Raw genomic sequence first — 26607 nt, 5'->3', positions numbered from 1 at the left:
ATTTTTCAGGGGTGGTAGAGAGCTCTATTTAGCAAGAGTAAGCCTATTGACAACCAGCTTCCTTTTCTTAGTCATGTTTTGTGGATCTCTCTGAAGCAGCACTCATACTATATCATATCCAAACCCACTTATTTAGCTAGATTTTTCCCTAATAATTTAAAAAAGTAAGCTAGCTCACTTTTTTTCCTGAACATCCTCTTTGGTAGTAAATATTTTACATAGATCAAATTCTGAATTGTAAAAGCGTACTGCAACCGTGCCCAGTATTTAGCCTACCAGTTCACTGTTGCACAGATAATCATAGAATGTAACAGTTCTAATTTAGTTCTAGTTAATAAAAAAAGGAAGACCATCAGCTCATTAATAAAATAAGCAAAAATAGACAAAGAGCAAATCTACTGAATAAGTTGCTTTGCATAATAGTACTACTCTTTGCATAAGACTTCGTATATGCCAAGATCTGCAAATCTGAAGTCAAAGGAGACATGTTGGGACTTCTGCATTTCCTCCAGGCTCACCAAGATTTTCCTCGGCATTTACCTGGGGTTCCACTGGCCTCTGCAGGGCAGGCTGAGCAGGTTCTGAGTTTCCATTGGAAAAGGACTCTGATCTTGAAGGCACTGGTGGCTCCAACACTTTGCCCATCTGCTTAGACTGTGCTTCAGGGGAGCCCTGATTAGTTTTTCTAAACCTCTCCTCCACCTAAGCCAAAATACATGCAGGTTAAGCCCAGAGTCAATAAAATCAATTACAGTAGAAGTATGAGGGTGATTACCCTTTTTTCTTTTACCATAAAGAAACCAAATACATTTGAGGTTTGGCAGAATACTTATGTTTTTCCCTATAGCTTTCACCAGCTATGGAAAACACAGTGAACTGCACCAAAGTGGCAAGTATGCCAATATGGAAAATCCGTACTAGGCGAGAGGCTACAGGAGGCAGTAAGGTGTGAAGTGACTTGATGAAAGACCATTATGATGCTTCTGTCTGCACAGACTATCCACCAGAGTTTTCCTCAGAGACAACAGAAAAGGATAGGTGAAAATAGAAACAATTTTACAATAAAAAACAAACAAAAAAAATTTCCCCTTGCTATCCCTCAGTGTAGGTTACCCACCTTATTAAACTAAAGGGAAGTATGTTATTTGATAAGCTGAATTCCTGTGCATGTCTGTCTGGCAATGCAAGAACAGATAGGATACACTTCTCTTTCCGGTAATACTGGAGGCAGTTCAGCTTTAGGTATGAAATTGAAGGATTGGTCATCCTCTCTCTTATCAGATATTCCCAAAACGACGTCAAAGCACTGTACTCCGACCTCACAGACTGCAGAGAACAACCCCATCAACCTATTTCCATCTGGTTCTGAGGGATGTGTAGAAGTGACTGCATACTAATCTGGAGAGCTTTTCCAGGGGAAGACTAAACCAGAAAGTGCTCAAGTCCTCAGAAGGATGTCAGGTGAATTCCCCATACAGAACCCTCACCTCTTTCAAGTCTGCGGTACTGAGAACAAAGCAAGCAGTAAGGAGGGAAAAAGATGGAGGGAGGCTGCAGGCAGAAAGGAAATATCCTCCCATTTCCTAAAACAGTCTGTTGTTGGAATCATGGCAGAGCATACATTTCTGCCAGAGGAGCTACCACTGAGGAACATTAAACTTCCAGCACTTTGTATCAAAGCGTCAAAGAAAGATCAAACTGCAGCTAGGACTGATTTCATATGTTGAAATTCTGCTCATAAGATTAGTTTTAATCCTTGTGCCTGGAACATAAAACCAGTTTGGGGGTTGTTTCCTAATTGTTCCCTAGCAATGATGGTCTGGAGAGACTGGCTGTTTACACACCTGTGTCGGAAGACAGAGGTAGGTCTCCAGGACTCATTGGCTGGGCTATCTTTACAAATCCAACCTGCCTCCGCCTTCCAAAATTTGAGGACAGCAATAGTTTGCCTATGGGAACAAGCAGACAAGCTTCTGCCAGGTCTACATGCATTAAACCGTGTCTTGGGAGACACAAAAATAAAGGAGGTGAGAATCTTCATCATACAATCGTTTTCAGCAGCATGCTCAACCACCCAAATCCATCCTTTAAAGTTTAAAAATAGGCCAGACTCCTCCTAGTTTTCTTGTTATGCATAGAACAAGGAAATGCTCCAAGTCTTTCTGTCTGAAGGAGCAGGCTTTTTATGTCTCTAGCTGTAGACGATAGGTTTCCTCCACAAAGCACAGAAACTGCACCAGCTACATTTCCTTAAAAACAAGCAAGAGGCGGGAATGAGATAGCCAGGGCATTACTGGATAGAAACAGGCCCCGTTCCAGTCACCTGAGGCTCTGAGCTTCCTTCTGCTTCACAAAGCCAACATCAGAGGTCCTTTCTCTGGTATACCCTTTCCAACTGGAATGGGAAAAATCCCTAATCATCCTAATTGCTTTGCCAGAAAAACCCACTTTAGCTTATCATCATGATGATCAGCCTCTCAGTAGATGGAGGTTTTCTCTGGACAGGAGTCCTCCTGAAAGTCCAATTCACTGTTTTATGTCAAGAATTAGATCAGTGTTAATGTCTGCTTTTAAGATTAACTGGTGTCACTCCCACTGCCAAGCACAGAGATATTTTGGATACTTCTATCACACTTCTTGAAGGTAAAATATTACATAGCAATCTCTGTGAAGATCTGACTAATACCATGATTTTTCTTTGCCTTCACTTTATTCCTTTTAGCTAGCTCACTTATAACAGAAAAAGAGTATGACACAGAAAAAGAGTTGAGTTATTGGTTCTGCTAAAGGACACAACCAAACCTTCAGGAGCCTCTCCCCTTTCCAACTCTGAAAGGAAAATGGGGGAGGAGGGATGGAGACAGTTCTGCATCCTTCCAAGACCAGCCTTCAGAAACCCTGCTAATGGGCTGGACAGGAGTGCTGGATTGGCATTGTACTTTCATGGAGATGGGCCAAGAATTTGCAACAAGTACATGATGGCTAATTCCACGCATGCGCAAGCTGGACAAGTCTGAACTTCTTCCAGAAGAGAGAGATGTACCAGATATTTCACCCAAGAGGAATGGATGAGATCACAAAAACATGGTTTTTGAAGAACGTGGACAATAGCATCTATAAGAAAATGAGTTTGTGTTTACCATGTCAAAACAGCAATACTTCAAAAGCTATGAACAATTATTGGATAAAGGTGGATTGAAAACTATTTTAATCATGCTCAACAACCCCACGGATTTTTTTTTCTTGTTCCAAAATGTATTTATCTAGTTCCCACATGCTGGCAATGAAAGTCATTAAGAGCTTTGACCAGTACTGCCCAGTCTAGTGGTTTGTGGGCAATATGGTGCTCCATTATTGCTTAACGGAAACAGAAGAACAAGGCCACTGAAAGAGAGCCAGCTGTGCATCAAAGAGGCAATTAATTGCTTAGCAATGTTACCCACAGACCAGTGAAGACTGAGGACCACTCATCGAGACAAACAGCACTTTGATGAGTGCCTCAGTCCAAGAAGGCCTCAGAGAGTTTTATAAGAGCAGGATGTGCTCTCAGAAAGGAATACTTAACATTCCAAAAGTAAAGTGAATGAAATTCAGGTTTGTGTTCATGAGAAGGAAAGTTCCAAGAGCACGGGTGAAAGCAACAAATCTGTAAACAGGTGCTGCGTGCAAGCATCCCTCATGGGTTTGTGCTTTCCAATTGCCTCACAATTTCCAATCCTCAGGACTTGCCAGAAACACAGTTCACCAACTGCACCACTGCTTCCCAGGAAAAAGTGTCCCATGTGATCCTTCCAAAATCAGTTCCTCTCAGTCTGCAGGGTTCCAGAATTTCTTTCCACTCTTTAAACCTAAAAATTCTGCACTACAACACTTGCAGCAGAAGTATGCGAAGTACCTCTCGGGTTCAGAAACTGGTGATCGACAGTTATAAGTATTCCGCCCCTTATCAGTGACACTTTGGCCTCCAACTGTACTGTAACAGAACCATAATCCCTATGATGCCTACAGCCAGGGACAGAGGACAGGTAGCAGACCTCCTCTCCAAGCGCACAACTTACCTCCCGTGCTCTTTCAGTAGGCTCATAGTGGGATTTTGGCTCAGGGGTATGATAGCTTTGTTTATTTCTTTCCTGCTGCTGCTGCTGTTGCTGCTGCTGCTGCTGCCGCCTGTGATCGTGCTGCAGCGACAGGAGGTAGGCTTGCTCCTGCTGCAACTGACGCTGGAGCCGCTCCGCCTGCCGATGCTCCTCCATCTCTCGCCATCTGTATTCCTTTGAGAGAACACGCGAGCAATTCAAGATATGATACTGAACATATGGCAGACGTGTACCTATCCATCCCGTTAAAAACGCACCTTTCTGGTTGCTGTTGCATTTTTTTTGTTTATTTCGTTGTTAAAGCGTAACCAAGAGCTAAGTTGGACCGAAATGGCATGTGTCTTGTGTTGGGAAAGTTGAGAGTGTACTGCTAAGCCTGACATGATTGGAGAGTTATGTCAAAACTGATTTTTATTACAAGAAAAAAAAAGTTACTTATACTAAATCCAGTGTAAAGTTCATAAAGCAATGATTTAGAACAACACTAGGCCATTGTATCCCGGGGTAGATTTACATATCGTGTGCTTTTGATCTGCAACATAAGCACTCTAGTTCTTCACTGAATGCCAAGGTCTGTTCAGAAACTCGACCACCAAACCAGAACTGTTCCACTTTAACATAAAGCCTCCTCTTACCGCCCAGAAAGCAGTGTGACCATACAGCACTTCTCGTATGTGCCTGTCAGCCCACGACGCTAGCATAAATGGCCTTTTAATCAAGCTCCTTTGTTCTTACTGTTAGTGCAGCTGTGCCCAACTAAGGGAAGCCTAGGACTGGCCAGATAAATGGATCCTATAGCTACTGAACAAAACAGATACAGTGCTTTACCAGTAACATGGCCTGCTCCTGGAGCAGCTGCTGCTGTAGAATTTCCAAGTGCCGCTGCTCCTCTTCTAGCTGTCGCCTGATATACTCCTGTCACATAGAAATTACCCAGCAATAAATTTATTCAAAAGGAATGCATCAGAACCCCCTGGGTGGAACACCACACGCTACTTCCCCAGTTCAGCTTTAATGAGAAACGCACTTCAGGACTGATTTGTGCCTACAGAAGAATTTAGGAAGTCCTGTCACCTAAACATCGTATTTTGGCCCATCGGGTCTGAAATTTGGACTCCTGCAAATGTTGCCGGCGTGGGCCAGAGCTAATTTATGTATTTTGGAAGCGATTTCAAGAAGCAGCAAAATGCACTTGAAGGTTTTGGAAAGTTAAAACACAGCAAGTCTGACTCAACACAGCCAACATAAAGTCACATGCAAGTTGTATTAAACATTAGTTTGTTGCACTGGTGTGATGAACTGTTAGCAACAGCTAGAGCCAGGCTTAGTGTAGGCAGACCTGGTGCAAGCTTAAGCTTCCCCAGAGGGGCTCTGCCAAGTGCAGTTCAGTCCTGCCCTGCCGTCTCCCCTGCCGCCCTCACCAAAAAGCTTCTCCTGAGCAGACACTGTCAGCCTTGCTGAATTATGCGATGGTTATGACACAAACAAACATCCACCAGGAAACAGATATTAGACCAGACTCGTTTGCTCTTGCGATCTAGCCATCTTTTCACCTGCATCCTCAACAGGTCGAGACATTTGCCTGCTGCTTCACCTGACCCCCTGGAACAACTCAAACCCTGAAGCACCATACCCAAGCTGGTAACATCCTATCATGCAATTAATGGAAATGTGTAATATGTGCATGCGCACACACACAAGCACACGCACACACACGCACACACACATTTACAGTGTATGCATAAAGAAATTAATGAATCAGCGATACAGTGATGAGAGCTATAGAAAATCTTGTGACAGACTGATGATATACACTACATTGTCATTATACGCAGTCTGATCCATAGTTTGAGTTAAAAAAAAAATTAAGAGGGGGCAAGTCATTCCTTTCTTTTACAAAAGGGATAAAAAATTCACAGTGGCTCAGTTTGACCACATCAATTAACCATTTGTCATTAGTGGCACTGTGCGTAATTAGCATTTCAACAGATAAAATAGCAGCTGGGGGAATACCCGGTGTCTGCCCAAAAGCAAATTGCTGTGCTGTAATTGGAGATTTTTCCATATATTTATTCCCATTGGTTAGTCTTCTTTTGACTCCAAAAAATCTTTGAAACATACACATACACAACAAAAATTCCCTAGTAACATGATCATCAATGTTCTCAAATACTCTGATTTTACATAGGAAAAATTAAGCATGTCAGGCCAAAACCAGTATTCCTGAAGTTAATGGTAAATTTACAATCAGCTTCTAGGAGAACAGATTTTGGCCCTTTATTTGGGATCAGTATTTTGCAATACATGCACAGTAATTATTACCCTGATTAAAGTCTGTAAAGGATTTTAAAACATGCAGATTTCATGCATAAATATGGCAGTTGAATTTCACAGTTTCAAAGGTTCCTCACCTGTACTTTCAATGTTTCAAGGGCACACTGATGCAACTTAAGATATACTAGCTGCCTCAGTTGGCACACATTATAGATGATTTTAGACAGGCAGAGTAAGAGAGAGGAATTATATATTTAACTATATAAACTTAAGGAAGGAAAACCCTCTGCAGCTTAAAGGTTTCAAATTCAAATTCCTTTCAAATATTCATTTAAATTCATTTCAAATTCCAAATATTCAAAGTTTATGAACAAGCCTCTGACCAATTTGGGGTGCCAGAACCTGACATGAAGAGAGTTGTCTTTCTCTCAGAGGCCTTCTGAACGGGGGCATATCCCAAAAGAACTGCGGATCCAGCAAGACAAGCCTAGCACCAATTTTCAGCACCAGTGATTATTTCACCAGTTCTGCTGAGTTTTAGTTAAGCCCAGGAGTGCGAGCTGAATTTAGAGTAAGTATCATAACAAGAGCTCTTTTTCAAGGGACTGTTGAGGCTGCCAGAATTTTCCATAAAGCCCTACGGTCTATGTTAGTGCATTTGCTGTCAGAGATAAAGATGAAAGGGTCAGCATTAGATTGCCTCTAGGCTTCTTCATTCTTACTATTTTTTTTTTTTAATAAAATTAGAATTTAGAAGAAACAAACCTACTGCACACATATCGCTATCATGGACTCACCTGCTCCCTTTCTACCCTCCTCTTTTCCTCCTCTGCTCTTCTTCTTTCTTCCTCTTCCTTACGCCTCCTCTCCATTTCTTCCAGACGTCTTTTCTCTTCCTGTTCTCTCCGCCTTTGCTCACGCTCTTGTTGCCTTCGAGCTTCCCGTTCTCTTCTTTGTTGCTGCAGAAAGGGAAAAGAAACCACAAAGTTTTACTTTTGTTGTTATCAAAGAAAGAGGTGGGGTTGTTTTCTACTGGGAAGAGAAGGATTTACCAGGACTGGCAAGCTTTGCTACTGAGCAACAAAACTATTTAGGCAAGTGTTCCATCAGGGGACAATTTGTACCCCCCAAACTAGTATCCCTAAAAGCAGCATCGCTTATTCTCTTGGGTTTCTTCACAAAAAAAACTTTTTTCACGTACCATCTTCTTGGCAACCAAGGTGCAGAAGCTCACTGCTGCTTGTCAAAACCAAGAGGGGCTCAAGCTGAAACCTCAGTCTTTGAAGAACTGTTGAACTCTGGTATTAACCAAAGTGACTATTTTCTTGACTTCAACACATTGAACTCACAAATGTTGCCAAAAGGAAATTATTAGCCCTATTGAATCAGCTAAAACTCAAATGACAATCATCTGAGTTCTTGGTAAGCAGCTTCACTCTTAACACTGTCCATGGTCCGCTAAGAATTTGGTGTTGTTGGGTCAACAGTCAAGCTCGATTTAATGTACTGCCCAAAACTTTGCCTAACAGAGAATGAAGGCTGACCAACAGCACCTCAGCCCCTCCCAGAACATCAAAAGCACCTATATTTAAAACAAGAAAAAGAGCTGAGCTAAGCTTCTATGGTTACACAGATAAGCTTCCATGCATGATCCAAATGTAAACTTGTGCTGATAAGTTGTCCCAAGTCTGAAAAGAATCTGGAAAACAGCTCTAGAAAGTATTTTTGAAATTCAGAGAAGACATTTAAGATGTCCATACAGTTGTGACCAACTCTCCCTGCACTTCTGCAGAAGCTACCAGTTACTCCACCTACATCAAAATCCCAGGCAGCCTCCCACAGCTCCCTAAGTGTCAAAAGACCCAGCTGTCTCCTGTTCAACCATCAGCTGGGAATTTTTCTACAGCATCTACTTTCACTATAGATTTCTACAACATGCTGAAAATCATAAAAGAAATTTAGACAAAAAAAGAACAGTCAAATTTAATCTGATATCAAAAAACACAATAAAGAACCATACTGGCTATTTTTTTTCACATTTAGGTCAATGAAATCAGCTCATTTTCTGACTGAAGCAAAGCTGCCACGGATTTGTCAATCTTAAGACACTCCCAACAGACACTGTTTCCTCATGGGATGAGCTTTCTTTGCTCAGGATATTACCCTAAATGTTTGTGAAGTAACTAAAAGTTCAATAGCTTTTTCTGTCTTCTGGGATCAACACTGACTCCAAGGTAAGGTATAAGCATTGAAAGAAAAGTGGGTAAAACATGGTAAGAAATGGTAATACTTAAATAAAATGGGTTGCTTCCCAGGTCTCTTAACTAGCTGCAGTTTTGTGAAATATGCACCTTTCTTGAAGACTACTGTTTAAATGTACTCACTTTGTAACTACAACATTGTTCTTCCTTCTCTATAAAGTCATCCTGGGTTCACTACTATCTTCCTATGCCACAAGACACAAGTTCTTTTCTGCCCCATATTTTCTGTATGTTCTCAGAAACAAAGCTTCCATGCTCTTGCATCTCCTCTCCTAACTAAATACATCTGCTAGGTTTTTCTCTCTCATTTAAACAACTTCTCTTCAATGCATGGAGATATAAAAATAGTGAAAGTGCTCCAAGGCAGCTATGGAACACAGTGGATTTCATAGGTTTCACTGCTTCACTTCTTTCATTTTTAAGCATTTTAAAAAGATTAAGTAGGCACTTCTATTTCTGAATATACACATCTGTGTCAAACAATTTCTAAATTTAAGTCAATATATTCAGGTGCCTCTTGGCTAATCAAGTCTGACAGGCTCTTTGTTTAAGAAAACTAAGATGTGAAGTACAATAATTCTGTTGCCCTGAGGATGCAAGACACGACACGCTGCTGACTGGTTGATATGCACATTTATCAACTCAAACATTTCTTAAACATATGAAGCCTGTCTGGCTAACAACATTTTGTTGACATCGTTGAGTGGATACATTGCAAATCTTGGGATGGCATCAGTTTTCACTCCAAGGAAGATGGGTGGACTTTAGGTCATTCTGAAGAAACAAACTCATCACTGTTTGAGTCAATGGAGAAATTTTCAGTAATAATTATAAATAACTGAACTTAATAAGATAAAAAGAACAGAAGTTCTGAATTGACTAAGAGGGCTGATTTCCCAGGACATCATGAAATAATCAAAATCCATTCCACTTTAAAATAAGAGATTTTTAAGGAAATACTGAACAAGATTGCTAGCCCAATACCTACAATAGATATACTAATATCTATCAGCAAAAGAAGAAGAAAAAAAAAGGTTCTCTGCCACCAGCGTGTATTTAAGTCAAATCTCCAAGCGCAACTGTGCTACTGTCTGTGCGCCAAAGCACACAGAAAGATGGGGTTTCTCTGCATCACTTCTACCTTCGTGTCAGAAACCACTTCAGCCTTCTTGCCAAGTGGGTGAAACGTAAGGCACCTGGCACCGGAAGAGTCCGCAAAAAAAGCTGGACACGATCCCATCATGCCCAGACCTAGTCGTAAGAGAAAAGCTTCACTTCCTTTGAACGTGGTTTTTGAAACCTGAGCATTGAACTATTGGCTGCTAACAAAACGGAATTTGCTCTTAACAAGCACAGGGAAAGGAAACCTACTGCGACAAACATCCCTCAGGTCCTACTCTAAATTTTGGCAAAAGCAACGTCAAAACGGTTTAGCTGCAAGGTGCCACTGACCCAAGTTGGCTTTAGAAGCAGCCCTTTGGCTGACTTCCTGCCATGACTCTGTGGGCGCAAGTCACCTTCCCAACCACTTTTAGTAACTCTTCCATGAGGATATACTGAAAGACTGTGTCCTTTAGGTTTGCCCAAAGGAGGGGGAAGGAAGAAGGAAGGACATTACAATTTCTGGGCTGAATTAAAATAAATGTAAGCTCTGTTTATAAAACTTGCACTTCTACATTTTAAAAGTGTGTTTGTTAGATATTTTAATTCTTGTCATACACCATTAACCATTAAATAACCCTGATGTAAAATACTATTCCTGTACACGCCCATTTAGAGAGCAGGTACAGACCTGGATTCACTGAAATTATGGATGCCTATACAGATTTTCTTTAGTTGAATATGAGATTACCAATCTTCTTGCACATGTCAGATGAAAAAATTAATTTCAAAGAGCTAACTGTTAATCAGAAGGTAAGGGGAGAAATTCTTTACAGAAATTTCAGAAATGCTGAAAGAGAATTTTAATAGAACACAGTCTCAATTTTCTGCATTTAACAAAACATTACTATGTCCAAAAAAAAAAAAAACCCCACCAGAAAATATATTGTAAATGCTCTGGCTCCTTATCTGACTTTAGGGTGCATTAATGATAATCTCCCTAACGGTACTCTGACATCTCCCAATGGAAGACCATGCAGTAGAGCATGATTTACCAGGAGGGGGCAGTGCAACTACATATGCAGTTGGTATCCACAAACAATCCAGTTCATACAGTAAATTGCAATAGATGAATACAGACTTTCTAATTTTATATTCATAAAATACTATTACTTTGTCTTATATTCAGAAGGTTGATGCATACATGTAGTAATGATTCTTCCATGAAGAATTAGGTAGCCTGGTATCATCTTAGGAAGAGGACTGGAAAGACTGATAAAGTATCAAGAGACCTTTCCTTTGCCCATACTAGAAAGAAGCCAGAAGTAGAACTTCTTACTCAGTACTTCTTGCCTAATCCAAACTGCAGGCAATGCAAATGAAGTAGGTACAAATAATCTCCCTTTCTAAAAGAAACAAAACCCTGGCAAAAAGCACCTGTGGGTACATCTACATTAGCATCTTAGTTCAGATCAGGAGTGCTCTTCTGATGTGAATCATCCAATCATCTCCACTTGCCAGGTTTTGCTTCATATTTTGAAGCGGTCTTGGAGTGCCAACCACTCATTTTGGATGAAATTAAAAAGGCAGATGCATTCCAACCACAAGCAGGCATGCAATCTAGCTTACAACTAATCCAAAGCAACTCCTCCTGTCCAATAACACGTGTAGTGAAGTGTTTGGGTCCTCAGCACTTCAATTATTTGTGCTCCACAAATCTGTTTCTACTGGACTGCACTACTCGGCAATGGAGTTCTATCCCTACCGCTTCAAAATCATCCATCTTAGGTTCCTGTAACCAGGAACAGAGACATTATTTACTCCAATTACCCTGAACTGAGGAGGTCTACACAGAACAGGATTCCATCACAGCTAATTCTGAATTTGCCAAACCAGACTGATTTTTGCAAGGTGCAAATTCAAATGCCTTTCTATACCTGTCACACTGAGCCCTGGTGCCTACCTTTTACTGAACAGAAACACATTACAACAGCCTAGAACAAGCTCCGATTTCTTGTTTTAACCATCTAGAGCACTTAAAGTCATACAGCTGATATTTATGCAGTTAACCTTTATACTGATTCAAAAAAAGGGAGGAGGGGAGCAATCCCCTTCCACAATGTTTCAAATAATTTTCTGCACTTTGACTAAGTATGATTTCTGCCTCTTAAGTAATACAAAAATTATAAGATCCCTGCAACAACAGGCTTTGGTAGTCACCTACGTGCCTTTTTTTAAAAAAAGTAATCTTTTCTCTAATACTGCTGAGAATTACACAGTTTTTGGCAGATGTCCTAAACACCATTCCTTTAGCAGTCTCGATCAAAACTGTCTAGGCTCTGTGCCAGCATTGTAAGAACAAGCCCTCAATTTTAATTTAGGAAGGTGGGGGGAAGGGGGTATAAGCAACTTGTCCAGGGAGATTATCTAACGCATAAAATTCTTGTCACAGAGTGTCAAACAGGTTTACTCTACACAACCAAATATTACAAGAAAGCCACACCTGGTAAAAGTTTCAATAAACTGATGGAAGCCCAGAGATTCAATGTCTGATACTAATCTTAACTCACATCACCAAGCTTTTTCTTGTTTACTGGCTTCATCAACGCAGGGGGTGAGTTAAGGACAAAGCGACAACATTTCAATATTTTGGCCTTCAATTGTGTCACAACACTGATGTTATCTAAATACATGTCTATCACCGTCTATCACCCTTCCCCCATCTTAAAGAGAGTTTGTTTTGGCTGCTGTTTGTTGAGAATCACTCGGGTTCATGCATTTTGTCAACAGAAGATTCGGTGGACTAAATGCATTTAAGTGCTTGACGTGAGCCACTTTCCTTTTTTTATAATTCCCTTTAAGAACCACATTTCCCTCCCCCAACTTGAAAAAGAGAAGCTTTACAGCTCATCATTCATATTTACATCTCTAAGGGAATCAGGCAGAGATTACAAGTTCAATAAAAGATGAAAGGTTTTCTCTTTCAAACTTCATGTGGTTTACTGTGTAACTTTATTCACTAATATATCAACCTACAGTATGCACTGTCATGGGGTTGCTACAGTTGTTGGTTCTGCTTTGTATTTTAAGAGGCAGCAGGACCAATTAAACATAACTTTCAGGTAACTGTGTTTGCTTTTTAATTGCTCATTAAGTTATGATTTCTGCAACATTCAAAAGTTAACTTTCAATCCTGTGCAGCAAAGAAATGCATTTGTTGTTTCCCTTATTAACAGTAGCATCTCCTTTATTTTAAACAGAAATTCCAGATTTTTAAGATTGTATTGATCACTGAAGATAAAAGAGCTAGATAATTTAATCGTAATCCCCTTCCATGCCAAAAAAAAATTCCCTCTGCAGAACCTTAGAGATTATATAGGCATTTAAAAGAACTCATTGACTCCTATACTAAGCAAAATTTTGGAGGCTAAGCGATAACTTTAACTTTTGTTGCCTTTCATAATATTAAAAAAATTTAGTTTTCATATTGTCCCATGTTAACTTTGCCTCACCTCATTTTATCACCTTCCTCCTGCCCCCCCCCCCAAACTGCTACAGAGCCAGAGTCTAAAAACAAGCCTACAGCTGGAAGAGCAACAATGTTTATCTTGGCAGTCGCAGAAGGGTGAGGAAGAAACAGCAGAGAAATGGAGTTTACATGCCTCCCCCTTATCCCACCTCCTGCTCCATGTGTGGCTGAGTCTTCGCTACCAGTCCCTCCTTAGAGCAGCACTACATTTGCCTGCATACTGAAAAGGAAGCATAAGGAGCATAACACGGACCAAAAGGCTCTCTGGAACTTTGCATTAGTTGTTATGCAAATATGTCACATGAAATTTAAAGTTGGGATGCAAATCCACATTTGGTCCTCGTTGTGTCCTCATTAAACATTTACCAGCATTTGGAAAACTAGACTGGGTGTAGTTTTTCCATCATAGATGAGTGAACAGTTGAAACAGCAACTCAGAAAACAGAGGTCATTTAAGGACAACTGGAATTTGACCCTGTACTTCCTGAAGAGCCAGATGATTGGTTTCACTTTAGCTCTCATATCCAGTTTTGGCCTGCAAAACTGTTTTGAAATCTTTCTACATCTGAAACTTGCACTGAATTTTCCATTTATGTATACCTAAACACACACAAGATCTTACGAGACCTTATGAAAACTAGGACAAAACAATATTGTGCATGTACGTTTACTGATTTGTTTTTTATCTTCAGATAGTGTACGCAAACTGTGCATTTACCGTATCACAAAAGTATGATTTACTTATTTATAAATTTTACATAACTATAATTTTCACAGATTTATAAATCATATTTGTATTTCTTATTTATAAATCTGGGGGGAGGGGTATTCATCAGGCTACTATGGATGAAAGAGTAATACATCAAAAAATAGGTTTCCACCTACCATGAAGAGTGCCAAACACAGATATTTGCGAAAGCTTTAAAGTGAAATTCTAAGCATGTAATGGCCCAAGAAAAAGTCATCTTGGGGTACTGCCCACTTAAAAAAAAAAAGTCATATGGGAATAATTAATGTCTCCCCTTCTGTACAGCTACTCAAAGTCTAGACTTGTTGCCTCTTCTTTTGAACAGGGACCAAGACACAGCCTCCCCCCAGTACCTTCAAACAACCAGGCCTTGGCTCCCACTGCCTCCATAGGAGCTGCTGGATATTCAGTGCTTTAGGAGACTGCTCATATTTAAGTAGCCAGACATGGACTTAAGTGCTTTGCTTTACATTTGCCAAGGGATTCGTACGTGTTGTTTTCTTTCCTGAGATGTGCTGGGACTACAGGGAACTCTTTCTAAATGGGTGTGGGAATGGGAAAAACAAGTGGAACAGGGGCTCCTGCCACCTGAGCTCCAGCCTTCTTGCTTCTACCTCTTCTAGCCGTCTCCTCTGCTCCTTCTGCTGCTCGATGCGCTTTTGCCTCTCTGCCAGCAGCTGCCTCTTGTACTCCTCCTGCTCGCGGAGCTGCTGCTCCTGCAGCAGCTGCTGCCTCCGAAGGGCCTCAGACCGTTCCTTGTTTTCCTGCTGCAGCCGCAGGAAATCACGTCGGAGAGTTGATTCTCCAGGCACATTGACAATGGAACTGCAATAAGAGGAAGTTAAAGCCTCCCTTACAATAAAGCCTGATGGGCCATTAAATACCTTTTCCAAAGCAGGGGGAACATTAATAAAATATATCGTTTCTTTAAATTTTAATCTCGTTTCCTTCAGAATGAAGACACTGGATGCATATCAAATATATGCTCTCAGTGGAAGGTGTGAAATGAGGCCAAGCAAAATAAGGACCAACTCAGACATTTTGAAGCCTTTGACCAGAACCCACCGCCCAACCACATTCGCTGTAAATCTCCCTCCATTCAGAGCTCTCTGGCACTAAGCCATGTGAGGGGAAGCTTTAAAACCTTTAGCAGTCACAGAATAGGTATTCAAACCCTTTGGGTGGTAGGGTTTGTGTGGCTTGTGCATGCACTTAGTCAGAGAGAGAAATTTAGCGTGCTCCTGATTTACAATCATTGATTTTTAGACTTACTGGTGCAGATTGCCCAGAGCCCTCCAAACAGCAATTATTACCTTGGCTCTCCTTCTTGTTCAGGCACTTCCTCCTCCTCCTCCTCACTTCCACTGTATTCATACTCCGTCTCATCTAGCAGGAAAGAAACAATGGCCTAAGTAGGGCTTATCTCCAAACTTTAAGACACTTGGAACTTGTACTAGCACCTTCATGAACCAGTTCCCAGCCCCTGCAAAGACAAGATTCACCTCAGACCCTAGAACTCGTCCTGCATATACCAGCACACCTTCCTAGACACATAAAGCAGCATAGTGCTTTCCAGCAGACTTTCAGCAAGATCCCTGAATGATGCCACATTTTCAGTATAAGACAAAACACTTGGGAAACCCCCGCATCACCTGAATAAAGAGCACAGGCTGCCCAAGACATTCACTTCATAGCAATCGTGATGGGTTATTTCCTGTGTGTGAGCCTGATTTATGGCATCATTCCAGGAATGAACCTACCACAAAACAAGAAAGAGAAGGGAGGGATATGCCAATATCCTCCTAAACACTGTTTAATGCTTGTCTTGAAGAGGTAGTGGCCTAGGAGTGAGTAATTTTAATTTATCTGAAAATAAGACACTTGCAATTCATATGTTCTGTGTAGAAAGACAGAACAAAATGTAAAAGCCTGTTGATAGTCAAAACATGAATTAAAAAAGAACCTTTCAAGGGTCTGAGTTTGGGTTGTTTGTTTTTGGGGGTGGGGGGGAGGTGATTTGGAATGCAAAGCAGGACAAAAGTATGTATTTTTAATAAGTCACAAGACTTGACTTTTAGAAGCTGCATACCTTTCTCTCCTCTCTTCTTTCTGGTCCTGTCTATATGGTCCTTAAGCTGGATTCGGACTTGCCTTTCATTTGGTTGGTCACGTATAAACGGATGTTTCAAAAGTTGCTCTGTAGAAGGTCGCTGCATATAATTCTTCACTAGACAACCTTCTATAAAGCTGAAAAACTTTTTTGACCTGAGAAAGAAGGCAGGGGAAAACAAAACAAAACAAAATCACAGCTAAAACTCAGCTCAAACATTTTTTTCCATTCTACCCCAAAACTTAAATCCTTTCCTCTAAGAGCAACATGCCCCAGAGGATGGTTCAAGCACTGTCTGAAAGCGTGCTGGCAAACCAGACCTGAGCTTGCTCCGGCTGCACACCAGGCCAGATGAACATGGGGCGATGCACACATACGTGCAGTACTTTGGCACAGCATCACAGCGACGTGCCCTCTTTCACAGGTATCACTGCCCTGAAAGGCAGGATGCATTTGTGAAGGTGAATCACGCAAACCCAGCTGTGCTGCCTCTGGACCGGAGCTGGCTTGCGTCCAGCTCGCTCGGAGCACAGGCAGGGCAGTTCTGGTGTGTCTCCACCTGCCCATGCTATCTAAGGGCATGTCTCCTTCAGAAAAGCCATGAGGAAAGCTGCAAGAATCGCTGCCAACATTCCACTAACGCAAGTAACACCAAGCTACGTTCATACGCACCTGGGTGCAGTGAGTTAGGTTTGCAAGAACTTAAGATTATTTTAATACCTGAAAAGCCACACACGATTCTTTGCAAAACACTATGTGAGTGCTGAACAGGGCTGTTTGTTTAACATGGGCACCTGGGGTCATATTCTCACTGACACAATTTAAGGGCATTAACAGAACTGAGCGTACGCTGTAACTGCTGTACGTGGAAGAAAGTGACAGGGTACATAAGCTTGTTAAACTGGAGCACCACCTTGCTAAAATCGCACTTCAGTTGAACTCTTGAAAGTAGACCTGCCCAGATAAAAAACATTCAACAAGCAGAACGCCAATAGTGAAAATATTCAGAACCGTATTTTTTCTTCACTTGGCCTATTTTCTCATAACCTGCCATTCACTTCACTCGATGAAAACAGTTGAATCACAGCAGCCTTGGCTTTGGCCGGATTCACTTTCTGATTGTTACGTGCCCTCAAACAGTTGCCATCCTTGGGTGGCAAACATCTCCACTGAATGGTTAAGCGTAAAAACCAAAATGGTTTCCATCTTTTGCTTCATTTTCCTACTGTAACCTAAACAGTTAAATTCAAGGTAGCCTCACCATTTTTTGCTATTCCCCACACCAAATGTTATGCTTCCAAGCAAGAAGGTGCCAGAAAGGCACATGCAAATACTGTACATGCATCTCTATCCTTTAATATATGCAGAAAGCAAGTGTGAGAGAGGGAGCAGGATGCCCTGATAGATACAAGTGCATAAATAAGCCAATCCAGGCAAACACCAAGCCCAGCAGCAAGCCAGATTTCTATTATGTTGATACTTAATAAGCAGTCACATCACTTCATTATTTTGACAGGTTCACAGCATCCTGTGATCACATTCAAACGATATGAAACCTCTTTCTAGGGAATATTTTTGTTTCACACATGCCAGTTGTAACCAGTAACTGGGAGGAAATCCTCCAATACTAATGGATTCTTCTCAGCTGGCAAGAAGGGCACACTCAATTTCAATCATTTACAATAATTATAGTAAAAGCCTTCATTAGTTTTAATAGCTCCTTTCAACTTAACAACTAGAACACTATAGTACTGTTCTGTTTCTTTATTATGCTACATCTGAGAAAACATACTGCATATTAAGAATGCTGCAGGAGTTTATTTTTAAAAAATAAGGTACCATTTGTCGCCTTAATATGGATGCTGTTCTGTCAAGAAAAAAGCTTGTTTTTTATATTCCCAGGATTCAAAGATAAATTTTCTCTGGGATAAACAGAACTAAAATAATCAATGCACACTTTTTATTTTATGCTTTGATTCAATGGCACAGAAGATAACAACAGATTGATTTTAGCCAACTTCAAGGGCTTTACAGTTCTGTGGAAGCAATAACAAAGCAGCATGCTGTGAAATGCAAGAAAGCATCGTGATATAAAAAGGGGTTACAAACCAGAAACTACTACATACCATTTCTTGGATTTTAACCGTGGGGGAGGGTTTCTGGGTATCAGAAAGAGCGCTCTCATGGGATGCATGTCACAAAGTGCTGAAGAAAGAAAACAAAACCAAACAGAAACATACAGACATTTGCTTCGTTGCACTCTGTCTTCTCAAGACTCCGTCAAGACCATGGCTTCAGCTGCCATGAGCGTCCCCACCAAACCCAATCACTTATACAGTAGATACAGATAGGAACACAACTAAATGGAATTAAATGAAAATGACAACAATTTCACAGCTCGATGTGTGAAGGGAGACCCCCAAAAGAGAAAGAAATCAAGGCACAAGTTAACCTTCAGAATCAACCATGATGGGAACATTTGTGCATGGCCCTCCTCCACCTCAAAGTCATCTAGCTTATGTTTTGGTTAAGACGATGCCCGGAAAAGATCATGGTGGACAGGAAAAATGACACAGCTATCACCTCATACAAATTCATTTACTCCACCCACCCTCCTCTCCCATTATGCAAGCAAATGAAGCAGGACACCTCCTCAGTTCTACTCTCCAAACTTGTGGACCTTTTCTTTATTCCAAGACCTGCTGGGTTTAGAGCAATGAAGAGTCTGCATAAAAAAAAGGGTACCCTGCAGAATCAAAATGCAGACCTGCTGCTGCCAACAACAAAAGTCCCACTGGCTTCAGCAGATGCTTAATGGGAGTCAGAAATCTCTGCAGAGCTGTCCTTCGTCCTGCTCCAGAACAAAAGCCCCCACTGCAGGGCTGACAGAAAGGAGGTTACGAGCAAATCCTCCATTTGTACCATCTTTCTAAGCTTGACCTCTTGTACCATCAGTCTCAGCCTGAATGGGCACTGCAGGAAGTGATAATGTTTTCCACACAGCAGAAATTCAGGTGGAACAGACTGATGGGAAGGAGGTTCTGTGTTCAGAGATACAGGGTGATATACCCTTTGCACAGCCAGTCCCTGGATCCCTGCAGCTACTATCAGAGAGCCAAGGTTAGGGATGGACCTTTCAGAGCAGGCGGATCCAGCACACCAAAGGACAGCCCAAGATGAGAGCTGTTTAGGATTTACAGTGAATGTTTGCTTGCTTCCCAAAAGCCACTCCTGTGATTTTACACTAAGAGGGGCCAAACCAGAACCTCTGCTTCGGTTTGGAAATGAAAAATATTATTGTCCAATTCCAGGCTTGCAAAATCCAGTGACAGAGCTTTTAATTGAGAGCCAGCGAGGCAACACAATGTTCTGAACAAAAGAGTAAGACAGAAAGGAGGTCAAGTGGTAGCTCACTTAACATGGTGCTAGGTGAGGTACTCTGGGAGCAGCTCTCATATGGGCATGCATGCAAATGTGAAATTAGGAGGGAGGGGGGAAAAAAAAATAAAAGAAATCCAACCATCAGACCTTCTAAAACATGAATCAAAACAAGAATATGGTGCTTCATTTTATAAATTTTACATTTAAAAACAAACAAGCAAAATCAGTCAGAAGCTATAATTAAATGACCATTTTCTAGCCAGGAAGATGTCAATACTTCATTCTCAACTTGATCATTTCAAAGAGGGTTGTCAAGATGGGCTATTGAGTTGGGGGGATTATTTTGCTCATGTGCAAGAAAATGTATTAATTAACTCACTCTTAGGTATCTCAGGCTGCTATTTTGAAATAGAGTGCTCCATTTGGGGATGGGGGAAGCATATTTGCCTGTTCATTAATAAAGGATTTTCATAAAAGTTAACATTAAAAAACAAAACAATATGTATAATTTCTGTTTGTTTGCTTTGTAAATCCTCCTTTCCTCCTCGAAAATATCAGCTGTATGCTTCATTATTCTGAAGGAACAAGTATGAGAGGGGAAGAAAAAGCTATAGAGTTCTGCATTTTTGGTTTTCAGGTTTCTCTCAAAAATATCAGTATCAGCTCATGAATATTCTCAAGTAGTGAGCATTAAGTTCAATACTCTGTGTTGAAGATGAATTTATAGTTTAAGTCACCTCATTTCTAAGGAAGCTCAACACCACCCATGATGAGTTGAAAGAAAAGAAGAAGTAATGTTACCATTACGCAGATTGATGGAAAATCAACACAGAAAAGAGTGCTACAGAAGTATTTTTCATAAAGGTCTATTTTCTAGATGCCCCACTGCACCTCTCCCCGGCTGAGGTTTAAACATCCCAGGCAGGTCATAGACAAATTGGGACACAATTCCAAATTATAGTATATTTATAGGAAGGACGTTTAAAGCTCTCTTAGCTTCCAAATATTCAGGCTAGAGAAATTGAATTACTGCATTGTAATGCTTAAATACTATCTTATCTTTATCAAAAGCATTGCTATTTATGGGATTTTATATTTATAGTGCAGGCAAAACCAAAGAGAACAGAAATAACAACAGGACACTTTCAGAAACCTCAAAGCTAGGCTTAGATTACAACCAGCATCTCCTAAGTATATGTTTCAGCCTTAATCAGCCCACTGGAAAAGCACACATATCACTTACGGGGAGCTCCTTCTGCCATCTCAATGGCTGTAATGCCACATGACCAAAGGTCACTCTGCATAAAGAGAGACAGAGACCATATGTTAGTAGGTACATTTCCCCATTTAGACAGTAAAAGAGTACTACTTATAGAGGCCCTGTAGGTGAGACTGAAACCCAATACGAAGGCTATTTAAATAGTATAAGCTACTTTTTCTTCTAATAGTATCATAAAATGCTACTTCTCATATCATACATATACAGACAAACGCATGCGCATTCATACAGAGTATGCAAATGGTACTTGCTAATAACACATTTAAAAAAAACAAACAAAAAATGGTAGGTCTTTTTCAAGGTCTAAACCAGCAAAAATAAACAAAGAAACACAGATTAGTGGACTATACTTCTGAGTATTTTCTATTCCCAAAAATCAAATAATAGGTTTATATAGGGAAATAACCATCACTTCTAAACTTGTAAGAAGCCTCCATTTTGCACGATACTTGTAGCCAGAGCAAATGCTTCTTCCAAACCATCTCAGCTTTGCTTGAGACATTATGAAACAAGAATCCTTCAGTGGAAGTCTTTCAAGACATTACCTCTGGATATAGTCCCTGACTAGCAGTTAACTGCACTCGCTGCTGAATGACAACCAATGAGGGTCAAATATAGGCATCTGCTGAAAGACTCCTGGTGAGGAACAAAATCAAGAGACTCCCACAGCTTTAGGGGCAAAATGCTGGAGGGAGGTTGCTGAAAGGAGTATGGCCAGTCTTATGAAAGACAACTGTTCTTGAGAAAAGCAGTGTTCATTTCTGCTACGCTAATGATGATAATGATTAAAAAAAATTAAGTGAAAACTAATGAGTAAACAAGCTTTTTTGTACTATGAGCAGAGAAGCATTTCTAATGACTTGCAAATTGCATTTTCAGACCCAGCAAGGCAATAATTTCTCTTGGTCCAATCCATTCATTTAAGCTAAACTGCATAGCCTCATGGTCTTAAAAAGCTTTGAACCATGACTTTTCTAAAGGATGGAAAAAATGGATAACTGCTCCAAATCCCTGCAGATCCTCCCAGAAACAAAAAACAGGTGGGTTCAGACAGAAGGAATTTCTTTCTACTGCATTAACAAACATAATAGAGAGTTTTTTATCCTTTATTAAGTCTCCATTCCTTCTTAATAACTCCATCTTGCAAAGATTTAAAGTGCATCTTAAGTACAATGAGCTGATGGATGTAAAATGCCATTAAATCAAGAGAAATAGGCTCAGTCTTAGTCAAAGATGGAAAAACACCAATTCAAATTACCTGGCAATTTAGACCTACACAAACATACCGATAGCTAACATCACCATCAATTGCAGCAAACTGTATTCATTGTAAGAACTTGATCATAGGTTTTCTGATATCCTCACTGCCCTTCTTGGGTAAAAGTTGGAATAGTTGCATCAGTCTAAGTGAGGATTTTTTAAAGTACATTTTTACATTCTTTCTTCTTTTGTGCTTTCATAAGAGCAAGCTAATAAGCACTTTGAAGGTTTCAGAATGCTTTTATTAGAGAAATATAGCTTTAAACACATATATGTAATATTCTCAGGGTACTGCAAATACCATCAAGCCAATTATGGTTTTGCAGTAATTAGGTCTTTGGTTTGCAGCAAACTATGTGAAAAATAATCTTTCTTAAGAAATACTGAGATGGATGAATCTCTATCAACATTTATACAGTATTTAAGAAATACTGAGATGGATGAATCTCTATCAACATTTATACAGTATCTCAAAATCAGGTACAGGCATGGCATAAACAGTTCCTTCTGTAGTTCGCTTACTCTCCAGACGGTAGTTCTACTTAAGGCAACACCTAAAATGTATTGTTCTGAATTATTGAATATGTCCCAGTTATTGTAAACACAATTTAAAGTACAAACATCATACAAATTGAGAACATCAGCTTTTCCAGTTAAAACTCTTTTTTTGTTTTTTTCTGAGTACTTAACAGCACACTAAAGTCCTCCTTATGCCTGGAAGCTATGACAATACAAGTAATGTGAAAGGTCAAAATTTGGCAGTGACCCATACCTTGTACTCCTGTACAAGAATGTACCTATACAAAATAAATTACTCTTAGAAAGTCTCAAAAACTGCCATCATCCATGAACATTCATACTGCAAGTCTAACTTGTTTTACTCTGCAAACAGGACTCTTACTCTGTAATCATATGTAGCATCTGGATTTTCATCACAGGCAATAACTTCTGGAGCCATCCAGTACGGAGTTCCAATAAAAGTGTTTCTCCTGCCAACTGTCCTGTCCAGCTGAGCACTCACACCAAAATCCACTGCGGGTGGGAAAAGATTAAAATAAAACAAGAGGGGAAAAAAATATGCAGCAATTACTCTGTAAGATGATTTGGAAATAAAACCATGTAGATATTCCTTGTGGGAGGACCATGCTGAAGAGAAATATGATGATTAATATCAAGGCAGCTGAGTCCTTGTGTTTCACATGCAATATGCTCAGGCCACCAGAGTCAAGAAACACAGCAGCATACAACCAGCTCTTCTGGCCTCTCCCTGGCCTGCCTGTACAGCTTTCTCTTCCCAGAAGGGAGAGCACAGCTGCAAAACTACTGTCTTGGAGGCTAAGGAAAGACTCTTCCCCTTCAAAATGTTGGAGCCAAGAAAATTTGTCTATACAGAGGGACCCCCACCTCCCAAAGGTACTGCTCTTGGTGGGGGAGAACCACACTCGTGAACCATTCTCCTTTTTTGCTGTCCACATTTTCTGCTCTAAAATCGGGCAGCAAAAATAATCTGTTGCTCGGGGAATTGCTCTCTGCTCTAACACACAGAGCAGACGCATTGATGGGAGCAAAGGATGAGAATTACTCAAGAGGTGCTAACTTTGAGCACATATGCACATGGGTTCCAACAGAGGTGCCCAATTCATTAGGTGAGTGTTTTTCTCCCTTCGATTCTCCCCCCCTCCTAATTACATTGGTACAAAGGCAGTCACAACAGCAGCGGTACAAGCTTTTCTATACTAGAGCATCTGCTCTAACAAGGGCTGCGTCAGCATCACTAGATCTGTCATCTCAGTGACACAGACACATTGGCGCAGGCAAGCTCTGTGGGAGCACTGGTTTGGGAGCTACTGTGCTCCACTTCAGACCAGAAGGAGGAAAGCTCTCCAGAGAGCTTCCTCCTTCGGCAGCCAGGACGTCTTCCCATGCCTCATGCAGCATGAAGGTGTAATGCAAAACATACGGGATGTGGGCTGGGTGGGAGGGCTTCAGCAGGGTTCTATATTTAACCAAAAAAAGGTGGTGAATGCAGTGTGATACAAACACAGAAGGTTAAAGTGTGCAGTAACTGGAAGAGACACATTAGAGAAAAAGAGTATGTCCGCTTGGGAGGGACAGGTACAGGCCAGGGAAGAGAGTCGTTCCCAGCAGGTATTCCAGGGTGGGAATTGTATTTTGAACTTCATGCTACAGCTTCATTGAGAGTGCTGTCCAGATCACATATTTGTGTCCAGAACCTGAACAGCATGGTACTATTTTAATTAATGTTAAATACAAGAGCGATCCCCACCACTTCCTGAGTCCAAAATAAATGGAATCAGCATGAAGCCAGTCACACGAGGCTCAGTGGGAGATGCAAAACAATCTACTCACTGATTCTGGCATGAAAGCCAACAACCTCTAACAAAATGCGACAGTCCTGATTCCAGCATCCCAAAGAAGGAGGAAATACATGCAGGGCCTCGATTCATACAAGCGCAGCCACAGAACTCACGTGCTAACGAGCACGCAGAGCTCTTAAAGGATGAAATTAATTTGGGAACATCAAAAAAAAACAAAGGCTACGTGAAGCGGGAAGTGGACGTGCTTGCCTACTTACCGAGTTTCACTTCTGCATTCTCTGTTAGCAACACATTTTGCCCTTTGATATCCCTGTGAATCACGTGATGGGCATGAAGATGTGCCAATCCCTGCATTACAGACAAGAGAGGAAGGAGATGACATTTAATTAGCTCCTCGCTTAGCACCAGACTGTCTGTGCCCCCCACCCCCAAAGCCCATGGCGTGGTGCCCTGGGGCCACCCGCACAGCACCAGATAGCCAAGCCCAGGCAAAGGCCTCAGGCTGCGCACACAGGCATTTTGCACAAACGAAGCCCAACATCTGCACGGTGCAAACCCTTCTCGGCTGTCACTTGAAGAAAGTTCGGCCACCAGAAAGTCTCAGCACAACGGCACTGTAAATGGCATTTGCACTGGGGTATGTCAGTGACATCCTGACACGTGCGGGGTTGCCCTTAAAAGAACGGGAATTTAGTGAGGGAAGGGGGGAGGAGGGAGAAAGGAGGAAGCACCGACCTACATATAATTGATGCCTGTACTCCCCTGAGAAGGGGCGGGAGGGTGAAGGACTAGCATTTATGTTTGAGGGCAAGGGAATACTGACAACAGAACAAAGGCTCCGTTGCAAAGCTGCACTTCTTCAGACGCCATAAATATGAAGCCAGATAATTGTTCCTCAGCAGAGACCATGTCAAAAAAAAAAAAAAAAAAAAAAAAAAGGCAAGAGAGCAGTATACTTTCCAAAGGAAACAAAACCTCCTGGCATACGGTGCTTTTTGTTGAGACAGCACCTGGATGCATGCCCCAAAGCGTTAGCCATGTGGAGGGGGGGACGAGGAAGACATATGTTGCATTTTACTCTCTAATGTAATTGGTAGAACAATAGGCAACCGTCGTAGCAACTGCCTGTGTTTTGGTCTCTCCTCAGCACTCTGCTTGGAAAACTGTAGTCTCTGGTGGGATCGTCTTGCTTGTTCATGTTGCCCTCGTAGACTCTTAATGTTTTATGAAAAATAAAGAAATAGAACCTTTACAGCTGCAAAAGGTTAAGAGAGTAGTGGTTGCTGCAGAGAAATATTTTCTAACACATGTTCTTCATTAAATGGTCATTTACCAGTTTGCCTACATAACCATTGGGCTATTTTCTTTTTTTAAAATAGTTAATGAGCATGACAAATAATAGAGTCTACAGCTCCTCCCTGCATATGTCACAAGCTAACAAAACGAACAGTTAATGTCCTTGATACCATTCACTGGCTGTTAACACTAAGTGTGGTCTTATTTTTTGCAAGAACGACGGCTTTTCCACAGCTTCACACAGGATACTTTCTAAGGCCTTATGCTCCACTGCCCCAGCCAGGAAGATAATCATATATGTTCTCTCCAGAGAACAATGTAATCTAACTGAAAAAAATACATTCAGGTTTGTGAAGAGTTAGGAAGAGACAGGGGGTCAAATGTTTGATTCTTCTGCAGTCCCCACATTAGTCCTTCGAGGCCCCTCTCACCAGCACACCAGGACTCATTAGGTGCACTCTCACCCATGTCTCCACCTATAAATATCTTTTGCACTTTAACTCATCTAACTTTCACTCTATCACACAACCTCTGTTCATCCATCTCTGACATAAACTCAGTGTCAAAGCAGGTTTTGCAATGCCTCATACCAATGTGAATTTAGCACTCCTTTTTTTCCAGATATTCCAGTTCCTGCTAGCAAACAATTAAGGCTCCTTTTAAAAATGTCTAACAAGAATGAGAAAGTAGCTTTCAGATAACTCTGTTCTAAGGTAAATGATTTTTTTTCCTCTTCTCAGCCAGCATGACTTTACCTCCTTACTTAAGGAGAATTTAGGACAAATGCAACATGGCATGCAATACATCCAAAGTGACACAGGTGTTCTCAAATCAAGCATAAGGTCTGAATTGCAACAGTTAGCTTTACTAATATTAAAGCATGCCATCCATTTGATTTGAAATACAACCATCAGTCGGTATTCATGACAGCA

The 26607-nt window shown here is 41.0% G+C and overlaps 1 protein-coding gene across 14 annotated transcripts in view; it reads right to left on the bottom strand.

Moving 5' to 3' along the window:
* The window catches only part of MAP4K4 (mitogen-activated protein kinase kinase kinase kinase 4), a 168097-nt gene that overhangs the window by 31876 nt on the left and 109614 nt on the right, over positions 1 to 26607 (bottom strand). For 6 of the 14 annotated variants that reach the window (XM_067294708.1, XM_067294712.1, XM_067294730.1 and 3 more), the window contains exons 6-16: positions 24637 to 24727; positions 22942 to 23072; positions 20745 to 20799; positions 18247 to 18325; positions 16100 to 16275; positions 15324 to 15396; positions 14625 to 14835; positions 7169 to 7330; positions 4926 to 5012; positions 4059 to 4271; positions 541 to 702 (exon numbers count right to left, since the gene is read on the bottom strand). In XM_067294708.1, the coding sequence (XP_067150809.1) occupies positions 541 to 702; positions 4059 to 4271; positions 4926 to 5012; positions 7169 to 7330; positions 14625 to 14835; positions 15324 to 15396; positions 16100 to 16275; positions 18247 to 18325; positions 20745 to 20799; positions 22942 to 23072; positions 24637 to 24727 (1440 nt within the window). Of the gene's footprint in view, positions 1 to 540; positions 703 to 4058; positions 4272 to 4925; positions 5013 to 7168; positions 7331 to 14624; positions 14836 to 15323; positions 15397 to 16099; positions 16276 to 18246; positions 18326 to 20744; positions 20800 to 22941; positions 23073 to 24636; positions 24728 to 26607 lie in introns of those variants that run through there. The other 8 variants (XM_067294726.1, XM_067294744.1, XM_067294748.1 and 5 more) reach the window with 4 other exon arrangements.

The sequence above is a fragment of the Apteryx mantelli genome, chromosome 1, assembly GCF_036417845.1.
Source record: "Apteryx mantelli isolate bAptMan1 chromosome 1, bAptMan1.hap1, whole genome shotgun sequence".
Taxonomy (NCBI): Eukaryota; Metazoa; Chordata; class Aves; order Apterygiformes; family Apterygidae; genus Apteryx; species Apteryx mantelli.
The sequence above is the reverse complement of the archived record's forward strand: the minus strand, read 5'-3'. Positions and strand labels throughout refer to the sequence as shown.